Genomic DNA, 22,963 nt, shown 5'->3' with positions numbered 1-22,963 from the left:
TTCAAAACGGATAATTATATTTGCACTGTTTGCATAACCTAAAGCAATTAATCCGGCAGGCCAACAACAGCAAATATAAACTAAAAATACCAAAACTCTCCAATCAAATGGTATTGTGTTATATTCTCTATTCCTTAAGAGTATTGCAATGTCCTGCTTTAACCGACACATTTTCATATTCCCAAAATATGTATATCCTTGCAGAAAAAATACTTTGTGACTGCCTTATCCGACAACTGAGTATTCCGACCCCTGCTTAATGCGACACTTTTATCTGGTCCCCCAGGCTAACGAATAACACACGTTACACTAGTAATTTGCATAGAAAATGTAAAAATGTCTAAATCGAATAATATGAAAACCATGAACCGAAGCAGTATTAATCATGTTCTGTAAAAAGAACATAACTCTATAAAATGAGTGCTGACAAAGCGTTTTTTTTTCATATTTTTTGTACTTTTGATACAAAACTCATTATAGATACCAGGACTAATTTTTTTATATACGCCAGATGTGCGTTTCGTCTTCAAAAGACTCGTAAGTGACGCTCGAATCAAAAAAGTTAAATTAGCAAAATAAAGTACAAAGTTGAAGAGCATTGAGAACCAAAATACCTAAAAGTTTTGCCAAATACAGCTAAGATAATCTATGTCTGAGGTTGAAAAGCCCTTAGTATTAAAATAAAAATAACATCTCAGTGATAATTCATGTCAACACAAAAGTGCTGACTACTGCGCTGGTGATACCATTGGGAAAATAAATTTCCACCAGCAGTGGCATCGACCAAGTGGTAGTCTAATGATAATTCTAATTCAAACCAAAATAAAATTCTGAAACTGACATTATCATGATGGTAGATTTTTTAATTGACAACTTTTTTGTTACGTTCGCAGGACGTGTTTTTCTTCTTGCCGACTTAACTATTATGAGGCTGATTGATATAGGAACTTCTTATGAAGAAATCTAAGAAGTTAGCAATATTCTTTAACTTTAGTTTCCGCTATATAGGTGACGTTCTTTTACTAAATAATTCAACATTTGGTGACTATGTTGAACGCATTTATCCCATCGAACTAGAAATAAAGGATACAACAGATATAGTCAAGTCGGCCTCATATCTTGACTAACATTTCAAAATTGACAACAAGGGTCGGTTGAAAACCAATCTTTTCAACAAAAGAGATGATTTCAGCTTTCAAAATGTGTATTTTCCAGTTCTAAGTAGCAACATTCCAGCAACACCTGCATACGAGGTATATATATATCTCCCAATCGATACGATATTCCAGTGCTTGCAATTTCTATCATGATTTTCTTGATAGAGGGTCGCTGCTCACAAGGAAGCAATTAAACCAAGAAGTCCAAATGATAAAGTTTAATTCATCCCTTCGTAAATTTTACGGACGTCATCATGAGTTGGTTGACTGTAATGGAATAACTGTTTCACAAATGATATCGGATATGTTCCTTAACGTCGTAACTATACTCCCCTTTCCTTTCATAAATGTGGCCTACCGAATAAAAATATTTATCGGATTTGTTATACCATAATCAACACGACGGATGCAAGGATCTGCTCATCCTTCCGGAGCACTTTAGATCGCTGCTAGTTTTTGCTGGGTTTGTGTTTTTTTAGTTTTCTATGTTGTGTCCTGTGTTCTACTGTTCGTCTGTTTGTCTTCTTTCACTTTGAGCCTGGCGTTGTCAGTTTATTTTCGATTTATGAGTTTGACTGTCCCTCTGGTATCTTTCTTCCCTCTTTTAAAGCTGAATATTGATATTTTTCCTAAAACTTTAGAGCAGAATAATGCAAATTCTATATATGAGGTAAAAACCCCGAGTCAGCCTGTATCCGTCTTTTTTTTTTTTAATCAAATATCTCTGAAAGGAGGTCCATTTCTATCACTATATTTAAACAAATCTCACTCTGATAATTCTTTGTTTTTTTAAGTACTATTTATTGAATCGTTGTTCAACAAACATTGAATTCCTTCACAAAATCTATCAAGAATTATAGTTAAAATGTTCCAAGTTACATCTTATTATATGATTTAAGTAAGGACGATCACAACTATTGCAACAATAGCACCAACACCACATAGAAAACTTGCAACGGTCAGGACTCCGGCAATGGTTGCGCTTTTGTGAGCATGTTCAAAGTCACCATGGTCAGCTGCTGTATTTGCCTAAAAGGAGATTAAAAAGGTAAATCGTTGAAAGATTTTCTTTAAATGTTTTAAATGTTTAAATAAACTAAGCATGCATGACTTAAACTTGGTATGAATAGCATTTTAAAGTGAATATACACCTATCGATACGATGTGCACGAGCATATATTTTGTCAGTGAATCGGATATCAAACACAGGTCAAACACAGAATGTATGAATTCACCTAAAAGCATCTGAACTCATATTGCTACAGTACTCTGCAAAGCTGAAAGCGTAAATGAAAGTCTTCAGACCAGACAGTAACAGTGTGCAATTAGAAGACTAAATGAAATGAAAGAAACAAATCAACAATCTAAAATCTTTCGATGTGGTACCACACTAACAGGAAACGTTGTGTTCGCCTTCGAATCACAACTGTAGATAGAGATAGCTATATCCGTCTTTAGTTCTTGACCTTTTGAAATTTCAGTACAAACACTGTATTATTCAAAAAAGTTGATGACGAGTTAGTGTCGGAAAGCCTTGCCTTAGTGATACCAAACATGATATACATTTTAGAGTCAAATTGTGCAAGAATATAAAGACTGTTGACACTAATATTGTTGAGTATTGGATCTAAATGTTTGCATCTAAGTGTAGCACTTGTATCGACGGACATCAATTGAAACTTTATGTATTGTACATATTTACCAATTTGACAGCAGTGATGATGTGAAAATTTCCAATACTAATTTAATAAAACACATATACTAAAAATCCCGAAAATCTGTCTCATGCAATCAAAATTAATTATTCATCAACTTTTAATAAGAATGTGAAATAATTTGATATATACTGTAAGTACTCAATCGAACTTCAGTGATTAAACCGTCATGCTTGGTCGCCGTAGCAATCAACAAGATAGCGTCACAATGCCACAATCGTACTTTCACGCGATTCTAAACGAACTTAAGTGTTAAATCCAAAATGACTTACTTTTAAGATTCTGTTGGTTAAATAATTTTACAATCAATGAGATGTCGAGAAATATCGATTTTCAGTATTTGGAAGCTCCAAAAAGGGCCTGAAAATATTGTAATCCATTTTCTAATAATTTATAAATTTATAATTGGAAATTAAAACGTGTATTATCAATCATGTCAGTACCGGAGAACTAATACTGTTTATAATTACCTATTTTTGTAACTGATAATATACTTACATCGTGTGCATAAACCATAGCAATAATTCCGAGAGGCCAACAACAGCAACAATAAACACAAAATGCCGGAACTGTCCAATCAAATGGTCTTGTGTCAGATTCTCTAGTCTGAACTACAACATTTGTTGGTGTTACGTGTACCTTGTAAAAGAACATAGGTAACATACTAGAAAATGATATGAATGTCCTTTTTTGTTTGTTTCTACTTGTGGATTAACAATGATCAAATCATTTATATTGCAACTGAAAAGAGGGATGATATCAAAGGGATTTTCAACATGATAAAACTCAAAAGTCGAAAACAAGCTCCCAATAATACTTACAACGTGTTGTTTTTATTTTCTTTGAGAAAACAGGATTCGACTATGTCATCAACAACCGTAAAATATCCGTTGTCATCTGTGAAACACATTTTACATAACTGTCAAATAACTCGTTATGATACATTCTAGTCATATGAAAGTAATGTTCTTATGTTTCATTCGTATTTCATAAAAAAAATCTTGTTTCTTCAGAAACCCATATAATAACCATGTTGTCATGTGTTTGTTTGAACGCTTTAGTCTGCCATCTTTATGATCATATATGCACATTTACCACATGCATTGTACTTTCACATCACAAAAAAAGATCTTCGGGTCATGAGTTTTACGGTTGGAATTCGACTTATACAGCTTGAATGTCTTGTTTTATGTGCGACGGTTTGGTTTAAGAGTTTAATTCTGAATTCGGTTTATTTATTTATTGTTCAAAATGCTAATTGTTTGTTGTTTGGGTTTTTTTTAATTCCTTTTTATTTCTACTATTGAGGAAGTGTGTACAACATTTAGATTTTAACATTTTGTGTATATGTGTGCAAAGTGGAAACGATTTCACACATAGACGATTGTCCCTCTATAAAAAGGGAGAATTAACAGTAGGGAACACAAAGTATCTTCTAATTTAAAACAAAAACGGTTTGTTGGCTATCTTATTGTAAAAGTAACAGTTTCCCTGTCTAACTTATATAGTTTCCATGTTTATAGCCAAAATAGCAAACAAAAATTAAAACTGTCATTAAAGGAGAATTACTCCATACAGAATTCATTGACATTTTTTATAACATTAAGATAGATCGGAGATCGCAGATTGTTGATGATTTTCGCTGTTTACAGGTTTTGTATTTGTTTGGCATTTTAACTGTTTTGATCTGAGCGTCAGTGATCAGTCTTATGTAGACGAAACGCGCGTCTGGCGTATTAAATTATAATCCTGGTACCTTTGATATCTATTTCTCTATTTGTTATGAATTTCAGTATAATAGCACCAAAAAGACGTAAGAATTTGGTTAAGAAGTCTTTTGAGGACAACAACTTTCTATCAAGAAGTACCGATTGTGTATTACGCATAGAAGGCAGAATTGTAGATCAGGCATTCGAACACTGTAATTTTGATAGTTCTTTATTTCTGTCATGCTGATTTTCGACATAATTTTCAAAAAGCTATCTGGTGTAAATCAGAATGTTTCTTTATCGGCCCTGTTTTTCTGCTTAGCATGTGGCATGTATACAGAACGTATAGTTTATAAACTACATTCTTTTTGAATAATGTTTTTCAAACTCAAAACAACAACGAGATACACGATGACATATGGCAAATGAAAGCAATAGCAAATACCGCTAGCTAATTACACGACTACAATATAATTTGATTTTGTGCAGGATAAATATGTTACATTTGTACCTAAAATAAAGGTTTCTTTCATTCTCAAACTTACTCTATTGTCTTGCATTTTAATTTCCTTCTAGTATTTCTCGATAGTTGTCACACTGAAAAGTAAGATAAAAAAAAGAACAGACGTTTAATATGGGTAAAAATGCAAAAGAAAATAGTTCAATAATGACGTTGACTTGTTGTTGTTTACGTCTTTGCTTAAGTCATTGATGAATAGTTGTGTTACTAGTAGTAAATATATATAACTTCTATAGAAAATAGTAACAAACGATATGGTGGTTCGACCGAAGACACAATCTCAGTATGTGCAAAGCTAAATTAAGTACAAAAAACTTCTCAAATGACGTTAACAATTCATGATTTAAAAAAATGACAAACGATAAAATAACTATTTCTGAAAATCCTGTTATTATTGAACATGAGAGCAGATTACATCTCACTCCCGCAACCATAGGCTATTTATGTCAGGGATATTGTCGTTCTTTTTAAAGTATGTGTCATGATCTTATAATTCTGTATGAGTTACTTAATATTTTAATACAAACGAATTTTCATTTTACTATTCAATTCCATGATTTATTGTTATATGTCGTAACTACATCATATACATGTAGTGATCCTTTAACATTTTTATTCTTATTGGTTATTTTTTTTCATTACAGAGCTAAAATGAACTTGGTCTCCAAATTCATACCTAATGTATTAATTGCATGGAAAATGGCAGATATTTTATTTACAAAAGGTTTATAATTTTTAACTAGTTAGAAAGCACTAGAAGGTGAAAAGATACACCCAAATCTCAAAGTAACATTTTGTTCTGATTAAGATCTTTATTTACACCACTGGGTCGATGCCACTGTTGGTGGACGTTTTGTCCCCGAGGGTATCATACGTTCCGTTCAGTAGTCAACACTTCGGTGTGGACATCAATATCAATAATATGGTCATTTATAAATTACATGTTTACAAAACTTTAAATCTTTTGGAAAACCTTAGGATTTTTTTTTATCCCAGACAACATATATTTCATTTCGTTTGAAATTGGGGTTTTCCCTTTAGGTATTTGTAGTTATTATATATAGATGGGAATTAGTGTAACTAGTTTTAGAACTAGTTCTGCAGGAGTATGTACTATTTATAAAGTCTGATGTTACGTGTACAATGCACGAGAAAAGTTTTGGCGGTTTCTACGGGTGGGGTACTATATAAAGTTTGGTATTTAAATGTATTAGTATCGAAGGTGCTCGCAGTTAGGTCGTATAGTACGAAGTTAGTCACATTAATGGCTGCTATGTTTATTACATGTATTTATATTATGTTGTTTGTATCGAAGAAACTTGTATTATAGAGTGAAATAAAATTTGTATCGCAAGAGAAGATAATTATGTTACTGCGAGCAACTAACTCTATTTCTGTGTTTGTTTTGTTTAAAGCCTAATTGAATTTAGAGTAGAAATACTTTAAATTCGGACGAGCAGGGCTGGAACATTTGTAAACTGTTTACACCAGCCCATTAGTCAACTCTTCGATGTTGACATGAATATCAATAATGTGGTCATTTACAAATAACCTGTTTACAAAATATCGAATTTTGTAGAAAACTAAGGATTTTTTTGTATCCCAGTCATAGATTACCATAGCCGTATTTGGAATTTTGAATCCTCAATGCTCTTCAACTTTGTTCTTGTTGGGCCTATATATATTTTGATATAAGTGTTACTGATAAGTCTTATGTATACGAAACGCGCGTCTGACGTAATAAATTATAATCCTGGTACCTTTGATAACTATTTATTCATTCTTCAGTACCTCAATGTTTTGTATAAAAATAAAGCATACAGCTAAAACCTAGCGTGCATGCCATCAATACTACTTTTTGATTTATTCAAAACATAGATTAAGTCATTTGGTCAGAATGAAAATACTCTTTTTAACTGTATCACACATGTTTGAATACTTCGATACTTATCAGTTCTGTAGGGGCAAATTCAGTACATAAATATACGTCATCAGGGACCGCCCATTTAGGGGAGAGCTTTTTGTATAACACTGAAGTCATATGCACTTCTGATTGGTAGATAATGTTTGTAATAAATATTTTTTGGCAGATGGATCAAAACTAGAGTAAAAAAAGATAAAAAAATGAATGCTGAATGTACTAATTTTTTTTACTACATGGTTAAAAAGTAATGGGGGCCAGTATAGGAATTCAGTGCGAATCTACATTGTTTGTAAACAAGGCCATGTGAATGCCAAAAATGCCGCATGACCCTATGTTTTTATTAGTGCAAAAGATAGGGCTACATTTGTACTTTCGTGAATGCTATATGAAAGTTTCCAATTTCTAAAGGTAAATCAGGATAAAATTTAATTCCATACATAGATTAGCATTAAAGTCAATGGGAGATTTTTTACTGAATTTACCCCTGTAACATATCTGTAGTTATAATGCACAGAATGTAAAAAAAGTGTATCAATCGAATATGCTATATATCAGTGGACGTTGTTAGTCGATTTTTTTTATATAAAGAACCGTACTAGTCTATTCACAACAATGCACTGAAAAGTTAAGAATGTCACGTCGTTGATTTAAAAAAAAAAAAAATTACTTTGACTTATTAGAAACAGATATCGCTTAAACACAAGGAAGTTAATAACAATATTTTGACTTTGCCATTTACTTAGGGACTTTCCGTTTGGAATTTTCCTCGGTATTCGGTATTTTTTTTTTATCTTTTAATTAACTACAGGGGACATTATTTTTACAGCAGGCCACCTTGAGAAGATTACACATTTAATATATCAGTATAAAAGATATTTATCATAAAATGATAGTTGTTTTGCATTTTTATAAAATGATTGAAAGCAAAAGGTTATTATGTAGATAAAGACAGTAGCATTTGCATGAAAATTTATGTCAATGCGTACAAACAATTGAAAATGTCAACACCGCAAATTAATTGATTGAATTTCCGCATAGCTGCTTTTTTTCACGAGGTGTTTAATTTCGCTTATTTTGGCGGATAAAGGAAACATTTATGCATTTGTTCATTTTAATAGCTAAAGCGTTTTGTAAATAATCTATGTTTCTTTCTGGTCAATTGGTATATAATAATTGTTTATGATAGTTAAATTAAACAGCACAAATCTTAAAGGGCATTATTCACTTATCATATATGATCATATATGAAAACACTGCATGGCAGGTGTTGACCAGTTAATTAATGTCAAGTTATATGAGTGTAAGGTATTTGTCAGGTAATTACCCTTCGTAAGTAGTGCCAAATTATATAAAAGTTACAAGTCACTCTTAATATTTGCAACCTAATTAGTACACTTAATGCCAATTTCGTAACCAATCCACCGTTACATTTACGAGAAGTTTGTACATTTGTGACAATGCGAGTACCTCAGTACCGGTTTTCTGTTGATTATAATTAATTGTATCAAAATATTATCAATAAATAAGACGTCATGCATGTAACAAAATTACTTTAGCTTTGTTTGTCAAAAGAAGTATCGATTAGTTTATTAAAAGGTATATATGTAACACTCAGAAACGTGTCCTTTCCCCCAAACTTGTCCGATTCCCAAAAACGTGTCCACTTGACGTCACTGACATCACGAACTAGAAAACATGTCTAAATGTAAAAGGGCGTCATAGCGTGGGACTTGTATAAACGCCATAACATGTCGAATCCCCCGAACATGTCCGAATCAACCTTTTTTCTTTCTTTTACTGGAACTTTCAGTCGTGTCCGTTTTTTTAAATACGTTGTTTTTTGGTAATTGTTCTTTCCTCATTTTACTATTTCATTGAAAAAAATAGAAATAAATAACTTTAGGCAGTACAGTGTATAACCGTGGTAAAAGTGTCGGCTTTATATGCTGAATGTAAAAGTAAGCTACTATTCTCTGTTTAATTGTAGATATAAGTTAACTCGTGTAAGGAGAATATCAATTTCTATGCTAATTAAAACCTTTGTAGCCGATAATTAATCACTCTTTTATGTTGCCATCAGTTGTATTTACGGCAACATTTGTTTTAATCGACCTCTACGGAGATTGAAGTACATTCTTATTGAAGACATAAACAAAATTGGTCTTTACTGACTCTGATTTTTTTAAACATTAAAATCCCAACTAGTGTTAATCCCAAATAACCATAAAAAAGGTAGGCCTTATCTTAAATTCCCGGTATGAAAATAAAATCTATGTATAATATTCAGTTCTTGTTAACATGATGTCGTTCAAAAAAGAGGGACGAAAGATACCAAAGGGACAGTCAAACTCATAAATCTGAAACAAACTGACAACGCCATGGCTAAAAATAAAAAAGACAAACAGAAAAACAATAGTACACATGACACAACATAGAAAAATAAAGAATAAACAACACGAACCCCACCAAAAACTAGGGGTGATCTCAGGTGGTCCGGAAGGGTAAGCAGATCCTGCTCCACATGCGGCACCCGTCGTGTTGCTTATGTGATTACAAATCCGGTAAATAGTCTAATTTGGTAGGACAAAGTCATGAAAGGGAAGGGGATTGTAGTTACGACGTAAGGAACATATCCGATATTATTTGTGAAACGGTTATTCCATAACGGTCAACCAACTCGTGATGGCGTCCGTAAAATTTACGAAGGGATGATTTCAACTTCACCATTTGGAACTCTCAAATAATGCATGAAATATTTGACACTGGACATTATCTGGGTTATGTCTCTTTTTTGTGTGTCTTCAATGATGCTCGAAATCTGTTAAAATTTATTAAAACACCTGATAAACACTGAATGATTTGAAGAGCTTTTTATTATTAGAACTGTTGAAAAAGGGAAGTAAATTCTGCTAAAAGCCCGCCGTCGGATTTATATAAAAGGCATCATCGGAGTTGTTTAGTAACAAACAATTTACTTAGTAAACGATATATATCAGCTGCACTAGTTTTCAATGTATGTTAGCTCTAAATAAGCATAAAATACTTGCAACTGGACAATAAGAAAATGTATTGAAAAGTATTTTCATATGTTACAGATTAAATTTACAATATACTTTTATGCTATTCATTAACAACCGGCATTGAACAAGCTAATGCTAATATATGACCACTTTATCATCTGTGTCCCCCATCATATAATTGCCGTAAACGTTATTGATATGGGACATACATGCATTAGCGCTAAAAGACGTGAGACGTGTTGGCGTGTAATAATGGACACGTTTTGGCGAATAACAATAATCGGACACGTTTGGGGGTTATGGAAACGGACACGTTTGGGCAAATTTGAATGTTACGGACTTGTTAATGGTGAAAGGACACGTTTGTGGAAATCGGACACGTTTGAGGGGAATGACACGTTTGGGAGAGTTACATATATAATGAAATTTAGAACGAGGGGCTTGTCCCGAGCTCTTTATGTCATAGTATACCGTATACCTTTCCATGGAATAATATACTAGTACTTAGCACATGTTCACAACCCTTCCGGAACACCTGATTTCACTCCCGGTTTTAAGTGGAGTTCATATTGTTTCTTATTTATTATAAGACGTTTTCAACAATTGTCTACACCTACAATTGAGAACGACTACGACAGGTAAGATGTGAGGGGTCGTCTCAAAAGTAAAAATTGAAAATAATACCATACATCACTAAGAGATTTTTAAATGCTTGAAATTTATTTGATTGACAATGATAAAACTTTCCAACAGTGTAAAATGGCATGAACTTTTAAATTTAGAAGGAAAAACAAAGATCAACTAACTGTACGTTGGAAAATAAAACAGAAGAATAAACAGATTAAAAAACAAAAGAATACCGCGATCTCGACTAAAAAGGTCTGGAATCGAATATGGAGGCAAACATAATTTCCACCGTGTGAATGCAGTACACAGTATCAACATTTTCAGGACTTGGTTCAGGCGCACAAAACATGTCCAAAAAAAATCCCAAATGCATGTTCATAGACGAAATTTAAAAAAAATCATTATTAGTACGAAAAAAAAATTTACAAAATTACAAAACCGGCAAAGATTTGTCAAGGAAAACAAGAATCAGCGAAACAACTCCTGATCCGTTGACAACAAAATAAAATATAGCAATGAAAGTGTAACTTATAACACCAACGGTACTTGATCTACATAGACCCCATTTAAGTCTATTGCTAAGCAATTTCGGCTTCTTGCAAGAAACTCAGAGGTCATTTACGAGAACTGGGAAATGGCTCTACAATAAAAAGGACAACGTCTTTTTTCGAAACACGGGCAATTATATTGGACAATCAGTTCTTGAGGACGACCATTTAATTAAAAAATGGAAAAAATAAGACATTTGACTCACAACCCCTGCTTAGCACTATCCTAAACGAATTTACAATGAGAAAGCTATATAGTAACTAGCATATTGAATTATGAATTCAATACACAGGTATGTAATGCTTAAATGTTAATACATCTCCCCTTATTCAAGAAGGAAATACACCAACTGTAACAAGGTATCCTGATCTTTACCTTCCACTTTAGAAATCAATATGTGTATACCCCTCCCAAAATTGAATATGTACATTGGGTAAGGTTAAGATCGTTTAAAAGAGGCTCGACCGTATTTACAAGTGTGATAGCAGACGGACAGACAGTCCATTTATAATGTTTCAGAAATTCCAGAAATTTTCAGAAAAACTCTATCAGATACACATTTATTCTTATTGGCATGCGGCATGATCATAAAGTTGAAGAGAAAGCTGATCAAGATGCGGAAGTATTGCAGTAAGTTTTCAATCAATTCAACGTTAAATGTCGTGTAAACACATGTAATTAGAATATTGTATGAACAAAAAATATTTTTATCTTTATATTTTTATATCTTGTGAAGCTATATATAACCGCCAAACCGAATTTATATATCGTAATGATAATCATACGTTTTTGTCTTTGTGATGACCCCTCCATTTTACCTGTAAGCTGTAGGTGTCATTAGTCTTTGCCGAGAGTTGATGAAAAGGTCTATTTATAACTGTTGATGTAAATCTCTTTTGGTTTTGTGGGTCTTTGTTTACTCCTTGATTTGATGGTTCTTGGCTTGAGTAATCATTTAATTGGTATATTGATAGTATAGTGTGGCTAACTTAACTTGTATTACAAGTGTTTTCAAAAATATCTCAATAACGAATTTTTTGCTTTGTAAATCTATTCAATAGAATCATTGTAAAATATGTAATTTCAAAAGACCCTTGTGAGTCCAAAATGGTACGATGGTAGCTGATAGAGTAAGTTTGCAAATTGATATTAAGCGGTGTTTTACTATATAGATATAGGAAGATGTGGTGTGAGTGCCATATAGACTACTCTCCATCCAAATAACAATTTATAAAAGTCAACCATTATAGGTGAATGTAAGGCCTTCAACACGGAGCATTGGCTCACACCGAACAACAAGCTATAAAGGGTCCCAACATTACTAGTGTAAAACCCTTCAAACTGGAAAACCATAGGTCTAATCTATATAAAAAAACGAGAAACAAGAAACACGTATAAATTACATAAACAAACGAAAACTACTGTAATAAAATTAACGGTACCAATTTTCTTGCACCAGATGCGCATTTCGACAATACATGTCTCTTCGGTGATGCTCGTGGCCAAAATATTTGAAACCCAAAGCTTATATAAATGATGTAGAGCTATAATCCAAAAGTTCCAAAAAGTATAGCCAAATCCGTGAAAGGAATCAGAGCTATGCATAAGGGAGATACATTCCTTAATTTATAATAATTTCTAATATTTCGTAACAGTAAATTTAAATAACACAAAAAAATCCGTATTTTCATGCCAGTACCGAAGTACTGGCTACTGGGCTGGTGATACCCTCGGGGACTAATAGTCCACCAGCAGAGGCATCGACCCAGTGGTAGTAATAAAATTAACGGTACCAATTTTCTTACACCAGATGCGCATTTCGACAATACATGTCTCTTCAGTGATGCTCGTGGCCAAAATATTTGAAACCCAAAGCTTATATAAATGATGTAGAGCTATAATCCAAAAGGTCCAAAAAGTATAGCCAAATCCGTGAAAGGAATCAGAGCTATGCATGAGGGAGATACATTCCTTAATTTATAATAATTTCTAATATTTCGTAACAGTAAATTTAAATAACACAAAAAATCCGTATTTTCATGCCAGTACCGAAGTACTGGCTACTGGGCTGGTGATACCCTCGGGGACTAATAGTCCACCAGCAGAGGCATCGACCCAGTGGTAGTAATAAAATTAACGGTACCAATTTTCTTGCACCAGATGCTCATTTCGACAATACATGTCTCTTCAGTGATGCTCGTGGCCAAAATATTTGAAACCCAAAGCTTATATAAATGATGTAGAGCTATAATCCAAAAGGTCCAAAAAGTATAGCCAAATCCGTGAAAGGAATCAGAGCTATGCATGAGGGAGATACATTCCTTAATTTATAATAATTTCTAATATTTCGTAACAGTAAATTTAAATAACACAAAAAATCCGTATTTTCATGCCAGTACCGAAGTACTGGCTACTGGGCTGGTGATACCTTCGGGGACTAATAGTCCACCAGCAGAGGCATCGACCCAGTGGTAGTAATAAAATTAACGGTACCAATTTTCTTGCACCAGATGCGCATTTCGACAATACATGTCTCTTCAGTGATGCTCGTGGCCAAAATATTTGAAACCCAAAGCTTATATAAATGATGTAGAGCTATAATCCAAAAGGTCCAAAAAGTATAGCCAAATCCGTGAAAGGAATCAGAGCTATGCATGAGGGAGATACATTCCTTAATTTATAATAATTTCTAATATTTCGTAACAGTAAATTTAAATAACACAAAAAATCCGTATTTTCATGCCAGTACCGAAGTACTGGCTACTGGGCTGGTGATACCCTCGGGGACTAATAGTCCACCAGCAGAGGCATCGACCCAGTGGTAGTAATAAAATTAACGGTACCAATTTTCTTGCACCAGATGCGCATTTCGACAATACATGTAAATCAGATCCCTGACTTAGGCATGTACTTCTTTGCATAGTAAGATGACATAATGAATTGACTAAAAGCAGACAATAATTAATTGCAGGGGAAGCTTTACATGTTTTGAAAACACGTTTCAAATTTATAGTTACACTAAAACTATAATAAACGAAAATTATTTGTGAACATATAGATAGTTTCTCCCTACAGATAAATGTAAATGCTGTACTTTTGCAAATTGAGACTTGCATAGAGAGTTGTGTCATTTTCACTCATACCACATCTCTTTATATATAGTTCTAATTTACATGGTGATGTGGACATATTTGGATGTCACTTGTTCATGAAATACTTTCTCTGTTATCAATTTTTTAGGACAAAGCGTTAATGTTTAAAACTAATTCCAATAATGTTTAATCAAAAAGGTTCTTTGGACAAACGAGGTTATTAATGTTATTTTCATTTTTGTGTGATTTATGATTTTTCCCATGCATACTACTTTTCATCAGCTGATATCGCCTCTGGAATATGTGAGGGTTTGTGGTTCTTGTTTTTTTCCAACGATTTCGATTAAATATTTTCCGTAAACTTTTCGTATTTATTAACTTTCTGTCTCTTTTATAAAAATAATATAAATTATCTACGTTCATATCCGTAGAAATGATTATTTAACACCCTGAAGTATCCATATACGCCCTGATGCGCGACCGAATGGTGTTTAGGGTACTGAAGGGTGTTAAAATATCCATGTCTACGGATATGAACGTAGATGACGAATTCATTCCCGGTCTAAATCTGGACATTTGTAGAGAAACTCGACAACGTGAAAGTTATGTATTTTTCTTTTTTTTAATATTTTTTTGTTGAAATTTGGGAATGTGACATATTTCTAAAGGGGTTTACGGTACTACCTTTGGTAGAACCCTACAGGTAGACAAATATAAAAAGTTTTTAATCTAGAGACAGCGAAACTGAAATAGGTTGAATTTGGCGATCAATGTTGTGAGAGTTACATTATAGATGGCATAACGTCAACGTGGGTCATTTGCATAGCTATATTTTGTAGGTCAGTAGTCCCATTCATTGACAATTTGGCAGCATAGTGATACATTTACTAAAATGAGTACAAATTATCGACATAATAAGATGAAATATTTAGTGCATTAAGTATCTAACTATACATTCATCATGGATAATCTACAGAATTCGATATTTCATAAGCAACAACCATGGAACTAAGGAAAACGCGAGTGAAGTTCCCCGATGTAATGGGTAGCAACGTCCGGGGAAATGGATTAGCAACACCCAGAGGCTATGGGTTTTGTAAAGACGTGCGTTAACCAATCAAACTCAAAGAAATATACTAAGCCGGGGATAAAGTGTTTTATCCCCAGCTTAGTATATTTCTATGATTTTGATTCAAAAAGCTGCATAAATGGGTTTCTTTGACGAATATCAGAATGATCAAGAATAAATGTTTTGTATACATTGATGAACGGTTTTCTTTTTAATCTTTTATATTCGATTTCAAAAATTGCTGACTACGTCCCCTACTTGTCTTACTATTCAAATTAGATAAAGATTTGATGAATATTTTATGTGTATTAAAAAAAAAAGAGTCGAAAGATAACTTATTTAATAAATGAATCTTTACCTTTTTATGTATCAATTACTGGATGACGTTGTCTCGTAGTTCAATCAGGCCCGCAATTTTCTTTTTTTAATAGTACTACTGTATTGGTCATATCCTTATGAGTTGGTCTAATTAAGAAAAATATAATATCTTTTATTTTTAGTTTTTGAAAACAAACAAATTCCTTGGTTGGTCGAACTAGAAAAAACAACTATGTCAATTTCAATTAAACATACCATTGTAACAATTGCTTTTTGCATGAGTGAGTGAATAGGGTAATATCAATAACTTAAGTTATTTGGTATGATAATATTCTTGCTATCTTTCAAGCTTTTCAAAGGAAAGGTTAATTAGTCATTCGTTAAAAGTATTGTGTTCATACTGTATACGATTAGTTCATATTAACTTATCTAAAAGGATATGAATTCATTTATCAGTACGTTTCGTTTAAACAGAATTAGAATAATTCAGATATCTAGTTCGCTGAGAAGAAGCTTTCTCATTTACTTATAAGTGAACATATGCACGTTATACACTTTTGTGATGCTAATTGATACCAGATGCAATTCATTTCCTAGATCAATGTGTTTTACTAGATGTTCTTCCATTTATATTCCTATTGACAACTGGAGAAATACAAAGAAAGGTTATGAACTCAAAGGCCTCCCAGCATCTAAAATGTTTGCTGAATTTCCTTCTGTATTCAACGTGGATTGTAACACGTGGCTTGTAACACGTGGATTGTACTTATATAAATACTGACAAAATATATGTATAGAAATCTATGAACGACTAAACTCGTTTTAATAGCAAGTCGTCATTATTGTGTATCAATACTACACACCTATATTTCTTTCTGGAATTCTTTTCGTCTGACCTATACACAGTGATATACATTTTTCAAATCAGTCGTATTGAGTTGTCCCCTACCCCTCCACCCTCAATATCGAAAACGATCTTGTAACGTTTCTCCGATACCATTGTTATTTGAAAAAATACTTTAACAGGTATGGGTAAACTGAGGTTGAGACATTTTTACACTCGATAAAAAAAATTCCTACATGACTCAAATCCTACTTAAATGTATTACTACTAAGAAACACACACAAATATTTTATCTACACACGTTTGAATAAATTTGGTAATTTCGGTTTACCGTTGGATACCTTCCTTCTCTTTTATAAGATCTTCCAAGCTTGCATACCTGCCTTAAATTTCAATAGCGAAATATAATGATTTAACATTTACCAATTTTATTTTGGAAAACGCATAAATGACCCTGTTCTTCAAAATTCTGTTTAATATATAAATAATAAATACTAAGGCAAGATTTAAGTAGTTATAGACCAATCAAAAGTAGTCAGGTTCACAATGTTTGGTATGAAAACAAAGCATACTTTAGAAAAAAATCATTTCCAATAGGTTATATCATACAATGTATGGCAACATATTTTTTTTAAATGGTATCGTATGCCACTTCTTATCAATGATTATTATTAGTCTGCATGTGTCATCATAAATGGACGGTTGTAACTCTTCAAATACAAAACTGTCCCTCCAAGTCTAGTGCATTTCAAAAACAAGTACATGTAGTACTAGAAGTTATAAAAAATAAAAAGATTTAAGATAAACTAAATAAAGTTTCGTGATTGTTTTTGGCACAACACGTCATGACAAAGCATGACGTCATACTTATGAAAACTTACAATATTGAAGGTTGTTTTTGATTTGTATTATTCAAATTTTAATAATTTCTCAATAAAACAGTTTTTCAGGTTTGTATTGTATAAATTTTTGTATTATACTGAATATTCGTATATGACCTTCAATGTCTTCATTTGATTTATAAAAAAAACAATAACCTGATCTAACTACAATAAAAACATGGACAACGCATTATTTACGTGCCAATAGAAATTATATAGTGATATATCTTTGGAAAAACGCATTTCAAAATGGACATTTCTGTCAGTTCTGCTTGACATGTATCTAAGTAAATTCATTCTAGAAATAAAAATCTGTTTTACCCTGCAATGCACATACACAAAAAAGAAATTGATTTTATAAAACTACATATTCAGTTCAATGTTAAATGAGAAAGAGACAACAAGTTACTTATAGATATACTCTAGTACAATCTACATGTATTGTCAGAAGATTTTTAAATCATAGTCGTTGCCTTCCTCGTCAGTTTTGTTAAACAATATAGGGTATGCTTCATAAAACGGAAAAACACTTAAGAAACATAAGACTGTTATATAAAAAAGAAGTTAGTGCGAATATAAAGAATTTAGTATCAGACTTAGATATAATCTTTATGTAGGAAGAAGTATATACAGTGTATTCGATTTAATAATTTCAGATTGTCCTGTTTCTCACCACTAGCTTATTTATTTGTATCCTTTAGTATAAACACATAGTTGTGAAATGGGAAAAATATAAAATGGAGAAAGCTATATTTAAATTAAATGAAAGGGTATAGTATTGAGTTAAGGTTTGTCCCTAGATGTAGTAGTTACTTTTTGGAATGCATTTACTATTAAACCATAATGCTTGAAATGTTTACATACACGCAAACATAGATTAAACGTTTTGGAAAAGTATCGTGAAAAATTGTGATTTTTTTTTCTTTAGTGCGTTTACTTTTCATTTTTTAAAAACAATGTTTTTCCTATGGCAATAAGACGATAAATACCAAGGGTTGCCTCCCATCACATATGGATTCGTCTATTTTAGGATTAAAAGCTATGTGTGAATAAATTTCAATAGTCTTCCATAAAGAACAGTGTATGGTGGTCAAAAGTTTGTGTAAGCTATGTTTTGCATCAATGATCAGATAACGGTAAAACAACCGAAAATCTATAAGGATCCACACAATTACATAATAACAAAACTGGTTTTGCTAAAACATAGATTGCAAAGGCAAAAAGAAAACAGAAGAGAAGATAAACTATGTGATAAGGCTCATAGATATTGATATATGTGAAATTCAAAGTATTAACAACTAGTATTTCAATGAACTATTATTGTATTAAAATTAGAAGAAAAGTCATTATTTAAAATAAAATACTAGTGTTCGTTATTTGTTGATTCCACAAATTATTAGACAAAAGACATGTACATCTCTCTGTAAACAAAACACAGGACTCTTATAATATACGGCATAAATACCTGATACGTTACAAGCATTTGCAATTCTGATGGTTAGTTTAGAGTGACTTCGTTTCCTTTGTTTACCTTGTGCTTGAAGTTTACATGTGTGTGTGTTCTTATAGTTCGCTTCTGTTTATTTCAAAACGCACACACTGGACACATTTTTTCTTGTCTTCCTTTGTTTATAAATTTATATTTTTTTGTATTTAATGTAGTCTCAAACCATGATGCGGTTATAATTGATAAAATGCACACGATGCATTAAATTGAAATCTGTTTCTTATTCTCATACTGCACTGACAATAAATTTGATGAGTCTGTCGGATTTCTATCAAAACCAACAGTCGTTATTCCAATGGGAACTTATTCTGCATTTGTAATGGCTGACTTGGTTTGCACACATATCAAGCAGAAAATTGGGTCGCCAATAGCAAAAGCATCATAAGTAATATGTACTATAATGTGCACTAGGTACAAGTATGGTATTTTATTATCTATTACACAACTGATGAATAAATGATGTCTCCCCAATATTTTTTTTTATTTTTACTATTATCTTTTGATAATAAATTAGGCCGTTTGTTGTGTCGTTTGAAATCTTTTGTAGCTGATAATGCCAGGTCTTTTTAGAGCGAATGTTACAGTATGTCTTTTCCTTACTGTTTTGAGTTGTATGATGACAGAAAGTTGCTTAAATTAGCTTTATTTGATCTTATAAGTGATAATTGTCGTATTTGCAAACATAGCAAACATACATACTGTCGTGTTGTATTTTTTTTTATTTTTGATACGTTTTCTTCAGTTTTAATTTGTAACCCGTATTTGTTTTTGCTCTATCTATTTATGAATTTGAACAGCGGTAAAGTACTGTTGTCTTTATACCATACCTCGTTATTCTATATTGTAATGTTTCGTTGTGTCTTTAAAGTATACTTTATGGTTTAATACGCCATTTCTACATAAATACATTCCTGTACCCATTCAGGAACATGACATTTGTTTTCCATGCGTTTGATGCTTATGAGCTTTTGATTTTGACATTTGATCAATGAGCTTTCCGTGGAGTTTGACTTTTTGTTATTTAATTTTTCATATGGTTATATGACTTTTTAAACGGTACACTTTACTAAACAAATACCCAAATTGACGTACATCTGTCCTTATTTCGTATGCGTCACTATGAACCGATAATTCCAGATGTTGACGGCCGTACATTGACCTATAATATTGGTCTGAATTATCAAAATGAATATGATAGAATTTCTCCATGTTCTGTTAACAATAGTGTTCTAAGTACATTTTATTTTTATTTTTAGAATAATTCTAATCATTAATTCATAATCATGATATACACCTTTACGATGTGATCTGAATATGTGGGTATTTTTATGTATCAAAATCGGCGTTTACAAACTCAATATTTGAAATTTAGGTAGATTGTACAATTGGTGTTAAACAATAAAGAGAAAAAAAAACTATTATATTCTTGACTTGGTACATGCCTTCTGAAGATTCGTCTACAAAAGATTCATCAGTGAATAAAAAAAAGTCGAAAAAAGCCAAATAAAGTACGAAGTTGAAGAGTATTGAGATCCAAAATTCCTAAAAGTGTTTCATTCTATCCTATGTTATCATGTAACTTTTTATTCTATCTTGTCAATTAATATAATTCAATTTATTGAATAGGTCTTAACCATTAATTGTTAATGCGTTTATGTGTATACACATATTTGTATTGTATTTGTGTTGAAAAGTGTATTTAATTAGTCTAATAAAATCAACATTACTGTTCATATTTTACAATATTTTTTTTAATTCTGTAGATCAAGCAATAAATAATTTAAAATTGACAGAATGAACATTTGTATCTTTGAACGATCAAATTAAACCAGACTGGGATAATTAGTCATATGCTATTGTGTTCATTTTATCAGAGTCAACATTACCAAATACAACTGATATTTGTTGTTGCACAAACGTATGATATTCTACTATAGATTGCCATTTTTCTATCATGAATTTCTTGAAAAGAGATATTATTTACAACCACACGGCTTGTGGAGGTTTACTATTCGGTGGGTGTCACCAGCCCATTCAGTGATGACATACATTTTTGTTGATATGGTCATAATCATAAATAAACTCTTAACAAAAAATTGAATTTGAAAAAGATGCATTTAAATCTCTATATTCCAGTTTGTGTTGATAAAGAGTAGCAAAGTCTTTTTTTTAAATTATTTCTCTGTGTTTAACCCACTTTAATATTTTTTAATGATATGCTCTTATAATTGAGTCCCTGAGTGAAGTCATTAGAGATGCCTGTTTTGTTTATTTTTTATTTTAAGCTCACCTGGTCCAGAGGGCCAAGTAAGTTTTTCTCATCACTTGGTGTCCGTCGTACGTCATCGTCCGTTAACTTTTTTTTTAATCTTCTCCTTTGAAATTACCGAGCAAAATTAAACTAATCTAAGGCTAAATCATCCTGAGTGAATCTGACATGGAGGTAAAAGATATTCATCAGGTCATGATCTATCTGCCATGACATTTTCTGACTCTTCAGACAACCTGTGCTTCGGTTGTTGCCTCTGGATTGGTAGTTTTGGTAGTTTTGATTGTTTTGTGTTATTTATTGGATATAATAACAAACTTCAGCAAAGTAAGATCTACAAATAAGCTGGAATGACTAAAATTTTCAAATGACATTCCTGGAGTTTCCCTATAGAATATTTGTTTCATAATTTTTTGTTAATTTTTTTGATCTACTGGTCAAGTCCATTATAGATGGATATGACCTCAAAAATGGTAAGTAAAGAAAGATATACAAACAAGTCACAGACACAACAACAGAGAATTTTGTCATGAATTCTATGTCTGTAATGAAGTAGAATATCCTTTGTTTATCGGCACTGCTGCACATATACCAAGGTGAGCAATACTGGCCCTTCAGAGCATTAAGGTTTATTTCAAAAATTGTCTTAAGTATTTTAATTATTGGCAATTCACATATCTCTTATTTATTTGAGGCAATATCCTGCAAATAAAAAAACAAACATGACTTGCATTAAAGACAACGATAAAGATACTAATATTTTTTTGAACTAAATCGTTTGGTAATGTTGAAATTGTACCAGTTGAAATGAAAACTAACGTACTTTAAATGAATGGAAGCTGAATATCTTATAAGTCTTTTATCAATGTTTAAGTTTCTCTTTTATATATATTTATATATTGTGCTGTTACTACCACTGAGTCGATGTCTCTGTTGTAGGATTGATAGGTCCCGAGGGTATCACCCTACCAGAATCAGTACTTTTGTACCTGCATGCAATAATAGTTTGTGTTATTTAAATTTGCTGTTACAAAATTTGTGAAATCATTCAACATTAAGGAATGTATCACCCTTATACAAAGCTCTGATTCCTTGTCCGGCTTTGGCATATTTTTTTGTCCTTTATGGTTCATATCTCTTTATCCTTTAAATAAGCTTTGTATTTTCAAATATTTTGGTCTCAAGCATCACTGAAGGGACATTGATTGTCGAAACGCGCATCTGATACAGAAAAATTGGTACCGTAAATGGTATTATTGTATATTAGTTTCTTTTTATCGAACTCGCCAACCCATGCGGACTGGTTTGATCGTTGAAGTTGGATCATTATACTATGATTATTAATGAGACAAACTGTGCCAAAAAATGCCATGTTGTTTAAAAAACAACATCTATGTGATGACATGTCACGATTATTTTATCGTGTTGTTTATTCTTTAGTTTTCGTATTGTGTCAGGTTTACTATTGTTAGTATCTGTCTTTTTCATTTTTAGCCATGGCGTTGTAAATTTATTTTCTATTTAAGAGTTTGACTGTCCCTTTGGTATCTTTCGTTCCTCTTTTATTGCAAATCGAAACTAGGCTTTAAAGTTACTGTTGCACTATTTTTTCTAGTATCAATGCGAATCAGATATTGAAATTAAAACATTCCAAAGACGTGTTATATAAAAACGATCTAAGTCACGATGATCATTCATAAGTGTTGTAAAATTATTTTACTTCTCAACCTTTTACGTTGCAGAAAGCAATGTCGGTATGAAT

At 32.1% G+C, this 22,963-nt stretch overlaps 1 protein-coding gene across 1 annotated transcript; it reads right to left on the bottom strand.

Moving 5' to 3' along the window:
• Window positions 1-1,999: 1,999 nt before the first annotated feature.
• On the bottom strand, window positions 2,000-15,862 carry LOC134683809 (trafficking regulator of GLUT4 1-like). The gene is made up of 4 exons (XM_063543114.1): window positions 15,741-15,862; window positions 5,127-5,178; window positions 3,371-3,511; window positions 2,000-2,186 (listed from the first exon to the last, which is right to left on the bottom strand). Exons 2-4 carry the CDS (start codon window positions 5,139-5,141, stop codon window positions 2,052-2,054), a joined length of 291 nt encoding a protein of 96 aa, XP_063399184.1. The 5' UTR covers window positions 5,142-5,178; window positions 15,741-15,862; the 3' UTR covers window positions 2,000-2,051.
• Between the last annotated feature and the right edge of the window lie 7,101 nt (window positions 15,863-22,963).

Source organism: Mytilus trossulus, chromosome 9 (assembly GCF_036588685.1).
Source record: "Mytilus trossulus isolate FHL-02 chromosome 9, PNRI_Mtr1.1.1.hap1, whole genome shotgun sequence".
In the NCBI taxonomy this organism is placed as follows: domain Eukaryota; kingdom Metazoa; phylum Mollusca; class Bivalvia; order Mytilida; family Mytilidae; genus Mytilus; species Mytilus trossulus.
This window is presented reverse-complemented; position numbering and strand designations above follow the sequence as displayed.

Coding starts and splice junctions, on each gene's coding strand:
- LOC134683809 (XM_063543114.1), bottom strand. Junction 2,187..3,370: donor CTATGGTTTATGCACACGAT/GTAAGTATATTA, acceptor ATCTCCTTTTAG/GCAAATACAGCAGCTGACCA.